The 4,719-nt window shown below is 47.2% G+C and overlaps 1 protein-coding gene across 2 annotated transcripts; it reads left to right on the top strand.

Moving 5' to 3' along the window:
• The first annotated feature begins 1,314 nt into the window (after nucleotides 1–1,314).
• Nucleotides 1,315–4,198, top strand: RTP4 (receptor transporter protein 4). 2 transcript variants are annotated; one of them, XM_032875615.1, is made up of 2 exons: nucleotides 1,315–1,549; nucleotides 2,961–4,198. In XM_032875615.1, the coding sequence occupies exons 1-2, from the start codon at nucleotides 1,368–1,370 to the stop codon at nucleotides 3,955–3,957; spliced, it is 1,179 nt and encodes a 392-aa protein (XP_032731506.1). In that variant the 5' UTR covers nucleotides 1,315–1,367; the 3' UTR covers nucleotides 3,958–4,198. The 2 variants fall into 2 exon arrangements, with proteins under 2 accessions (XP_032731506.1, XP_032731507.1); XM_032875616.1 differs by lacking the exon at nucleotides 1,315–1,549 and adding an exon at nucleotides 1,864–2,051.
• The last annotated feature ends 521 nt before the right edge of the window (nucleotides 4,199–4,719 follow it).

A 4,719-nucleotide genomic window follows, 5' to 3' on the forward strand; every position in this document is an offset into this window, starting at 1 on the left:
TCATTTCTTGTTTCTCTCATTTAACCAAACCAAGTCCCTCCAGCCCTTTCCAACCCCAAGCTAGAGTAACTACAGAAATAGTGGACGACTGCCATAAAGAGAAAAAGTTGATTCCTAAGGGCTTTCCAGGCTTTTCTCACATTCTGCGGATTCAGTTCCAAATTCCTATAATTATCTAGGTACACAAGAGTTTCTTTCATTGTCTGTGTAGACATAGGTGCCCTCGATGTGTAAAGTTATAAAAACAGAACGTTTGTATAAAACAGAGCATCCTGGCAGGGAGGGAAGAAGGGGAGCAGGTGAAAGTCTAGAACATCTGAGAAGACTTAGGCTGATCCTGTCTGGGACACAGTAACCCTAGTGGAGCTTCCAAGGACATAACATCTTGATTGTCTTTGCTCCCCCATTTGAGTCTGAACCCCAGAGGGACAGAACTCACCTTCTAGAATCTCAGACTCTAAGTTAGAAGTGACTTACAGGTCATCTAACTCCAGTCCCTCTCCTCCTGAGTGGGAATTCTTTTTAGCCTGTCCCCAAAAGATGGCTCCCACGTGCTTGTGTCCCACCCTGCAAGATAATTTACATGGCAAATGGCAGAGTTAAATAATCCTTTCATTTAGCTTGGTGTTCCGCCCCAGGACCCAAGAGATCTCACTGGACCAAACCCCCTGGTTAGGTTTCAAGATGCTTCCTCCCACCCTGGCTCCAGAGTGCCTGCCTAGAACCTGACATAATCATCCTTAGCATCTTCTCAGGGATGGAAGTAAGTAGAGACAGCACAGGTTTTGGAGACTTGCAGGCCTGGGTTCAAGTCTCTTGCCCGCCTACACTGCTCAATGGCTGTGTGGCTTTGGGCAAAGTAACCCACCTCTCTGTGCTATCCCCTGCAGAAGACCAGGAATAATCTCCCTAGGGGATGTGGTGACCGGCCAGTGGGTGCAGGATACCAGCATGGGACACAGGTCCCCCCAGCTACCTTCCCATGTCTCCATGAGAGCGTGAGCATCAGTGTGAGTGAGAAATGGCTTCTTGTGGCATTCATCCCACCACCGAGCACAGTGTTTTGCCTGGTGTAAAAATAAGAGAAAAATAAAATATCCAAGGCACTTACCGGTGCCTCCAGAATCTAGAACAGAGCTCTGTACTCTGGAATATCTCTGAGAGGCCTGCTCACAAACTGGTAAAACTCTGCTGCCCTCTGTCTTTGAAACGAAGACCTGTTTTGTGCACTCAAACAGCCTGAAATGAAAGTTAAGAAGACAGCTGATGCATTCCACACCGAGAAAACGAAACTGATGTGTTTTTTTTTTTTTTTTTTCCCCTCCCCTCTTCTGGGCTGCTGAGTAAGACCGAAGGACTCACTAGACATGGCTTCCCAGACTCAGGGGAAGAAAGCAGTTTTAGATATTCGGACCTGGGAGCAGGCATTTCAAGAGCTGATGCAGCAGGAGAAACCCCGGGCCACATGGACCCTGACACTGGACGAGAAACTGGAGCCAGAGTACCTCCCCGAGGGCTGGAAGCAGTACCAGCAGAAAGGATTTGGCAGGTGAGTGAGAGCTGACCTCTCAGCAGACCTTCTCTGGCAAAGGAGGTCAGCTTAGCCACGACTGACTGATTCCTTTGAGAGAGCTTGTTAAAGGAACCAGTGTCCCCAGGGTCTCTATTCTTTTGTGGTCACAGTGCTCTTTTCATTTTGCTTAGCCATACCAAAGTTTCTTTTTTTGCTAGGTTTCCTCCCAAATTATTCCTGGAAATTCTCAAGGAATGCTTCCGTATTCCATACAGCTGCCCTCCCGTTCTCTCACCACCTCCTGTTCCAGACTGGTCTACCTAGAGACTTCTGCTATTTCTACTCTCAGTCCTGACTTTCCTAGGCTGCAGCAGCCCTATTGGGCCAAGCACCAGCCCGGGACCAGGGCCTTCCTTTAAAGCCCCAAGAATGGAGGAAGGCCACACGATCACTTTGAATGTGGCTTTGCTGAAGGCCTGGGGATGATAGAGGGAATGGTGCAGCAAGAAAGATATCTAAAACCCAGTTCCTGGAGTCTGTAAGTAATGCTCCTCCCCTAGGGGCCATCTCCCCCTTTCACCCCCAGAGAACCTGCACACTGCAGAGAGCAGTGTCGAGTGGGGTGCGGGGGTGGCAGTGAGAAATGTTGACCTAGGCAACCAGATCTCCTTTTATGTGGCACACGGGGACCATTGCTGTTCTTTCCACCTCACCTGTTGTCCTTCTTCCCTCTCTGTCCTACCCTGACTCCATCTGTCCTTTGCTCCATCCTTACGGATGATGAACCAAGCCCACACCTTTTCAGACTTCTGTTCCCTTACCATGATATTCTGTGTGTCTGGCAGGCCCTTTGACCCCTCCCTTGCACTCATCCTTCAAGGACCAACTCAAGTGCCCCCTCCTCCTTAAAGCATTCCCTGGTCTTCCTAGGCAGCATAAGTGTCCCTTCTTCTAGATTCCCATAAGATAATGGTTTTACATATATATATTTAAAAACAAGCTATGTATCCCTTTATGACTCAGTTTCCTTATCTGGACACTGGGCTTAATGATGCCTCCCTCAGAGGGGAGCTTTAAAGATGAAGTGGGCTAACAATGTAGCCCCTCTTACAGTGCCTGCCTTAAAGGGTTTACTGTACACGTTTTCTGCGATCATGTGGAGGACCAGGTTTTGCTGGCAGGTGGCAGAACTACTTTTCCCTCTGAGCCATCCAGAGATGTTTTATTAGCAAAGAGGCAAACTTGGGACCACATAGGTGGAAGCTCAATGGATCACAGGAAAAGGCTTTATGAAAAAACACAATCCCTCTCATTCTTATTTGGCAAATTTTTAATATCATATGCACCTTCTCAAATTGGGAGAGATCACAGAGACAGAGACCAGGCCTGCTTCCTTCAGGTCAATGATCACCTGAAGGCACAACAGCCTTCTTCCTTCTGTCTGTAGGTTCCAGTGTTCCTCATGCCGGCGAAATTGGGCTTCCGCTCAAGTGCACATCCTCTGTCACATGCACCTGGAGCCCCGGAAATCCCAGGGCCAGGTGATTATGCGGCTCTTTGCTCAGCGGTGCCAGAAGTGTTCCTGGTCTCGATTTGAGAATCCTGAATTCTCCCCAGAGAGTGCCATGCGGATTCTGAAAAATGTGGTGCGGCGTATTCTGGAGAAATTCTACGGGAATGGCTTTAGGAAGTTTCCGGAGCTCCCCATCATCCGGGAGGTGCCTTTAGATGGGTCCCATGACACAAAAAATTGTGAAGCATGCACTCTGGGCTGCTGTTCGTGGAGGTCACAAAACAACATGACAGAACCACCAATATCCCCATCCTCCTATTTGGATATTATGAGTTCCTCGTGTCACATGGGTGATGTGGACAGCAAAAACCAGGAGTGTGGGTCTATCCAGGTCTTTAAGGACCCAGAGCCCAGCCATACCAATGCAGAGACTCAAGTACCAGGGGCTGGCATTCAGCCCACATGGGAGACTAGTAAACAGCCCACTCCAATGACAGACAGGGAGGCCCCAGAGGGAAATTCACAATCCACACAGGAGACAGCACCACAGACCCCCTGGAGGACATACTCTGAGGTTTTAAGGTTGGCCCGCCAACAGTCTACACAGCAGTCACGCTCACAAGCCACATGGACCATGTCAACGATGATACGGTCATACACTCAGACTAGAGGAAGAACAGCCCCCTCTGCACTAGGGTCACACCTCCATCTCACACCCAGGACAGCTAGGGGGTTTGTGATCGTCAGTAGAACTCAAGCTACCTGGAGACGTTCACACAGATATGCTGTTCCAAACACCGGTCGCATGTACCTTCATTCCATGCAACGAGATACATTCTCTGAACTGGATGTATTTTTCTACCTCTGGATCTGTATTGTTTTGTTCTTTGTCTTTGTAGGCAAAAACTCAGAAGCTGAAGGAGGGAAATAAATTTGTCTTCTTTTCTTCTGTCTTAATTCCATGGTAATCAGTGAACTGGTTGCTATTTTAATATGACACAGAATATACTATGAGATCTAGCAGGGTCAAGTTTGTAAGAATAAACAATAATTTCCTAGATCTCCTTAGCAGATAGTCTAAAACAACCTAGCAGATAATGGACGAATAAAAAATATTTGTTGAATCACTAAAAGCTCTTCACTCATTCATCCAGTCATTCATTTCTCTCTCTGTCTCTATCTTGACATATCTTCACAAGAACTGAGGGTCATTAGTGTCATTAGTGTTAACAGAGAGTTATTGTGGTAGGCAGAATAAAAGCCCTCCAAAGATATGCATTCCCCACTTCCCAGAACCTGTGCATATGTTACTTTACATGCAAAAAGGATTTTGCCCATGTGATTAATTTAAGGGTTTTGAGATAAGGAGCTTATCCTGCATTATCTGGATGGACACAATGTAATCACAATGGTCCTCATCGGAGGGAAGCAAGAGGGTCAAAGTGGGAAAAAGGAAATTTAATGATGACAGCAGAGCTTGGAATGATGGCCTCCAAGGACGGAGGAAGTGGCCATGAGCCAAGGAATGCAGACACCTCTAAAAGCTCTTAAAGACAAAGAAACAGATTTTCTTCCAGAGGCTCCAAGAGGACCCAGTCCTGCTGACACATGACCTCAGCCCAGTGAGACTGATTTTAGACTTTGGACCTCCAGAACTGTAAGATAATAAATTTGTGTTGTTTTAAGGCCCTAA

This window comes from Lontra canadensis, unplaced genomic scaffold, assembly GCF_010015895.1.
Source record: "Lontra canadensis isolate GAN:19392208 unplaced genomic scaffold, GSC_riverotter_1.0 scaffold56, whole genome shotgun sequence".
NCBI classification, from domain to species: Eukaryota; Metazoa; Chordata; class Mammalia; order Carnivora; family Mustelidae; genus Lontra; species Lontra canadensis.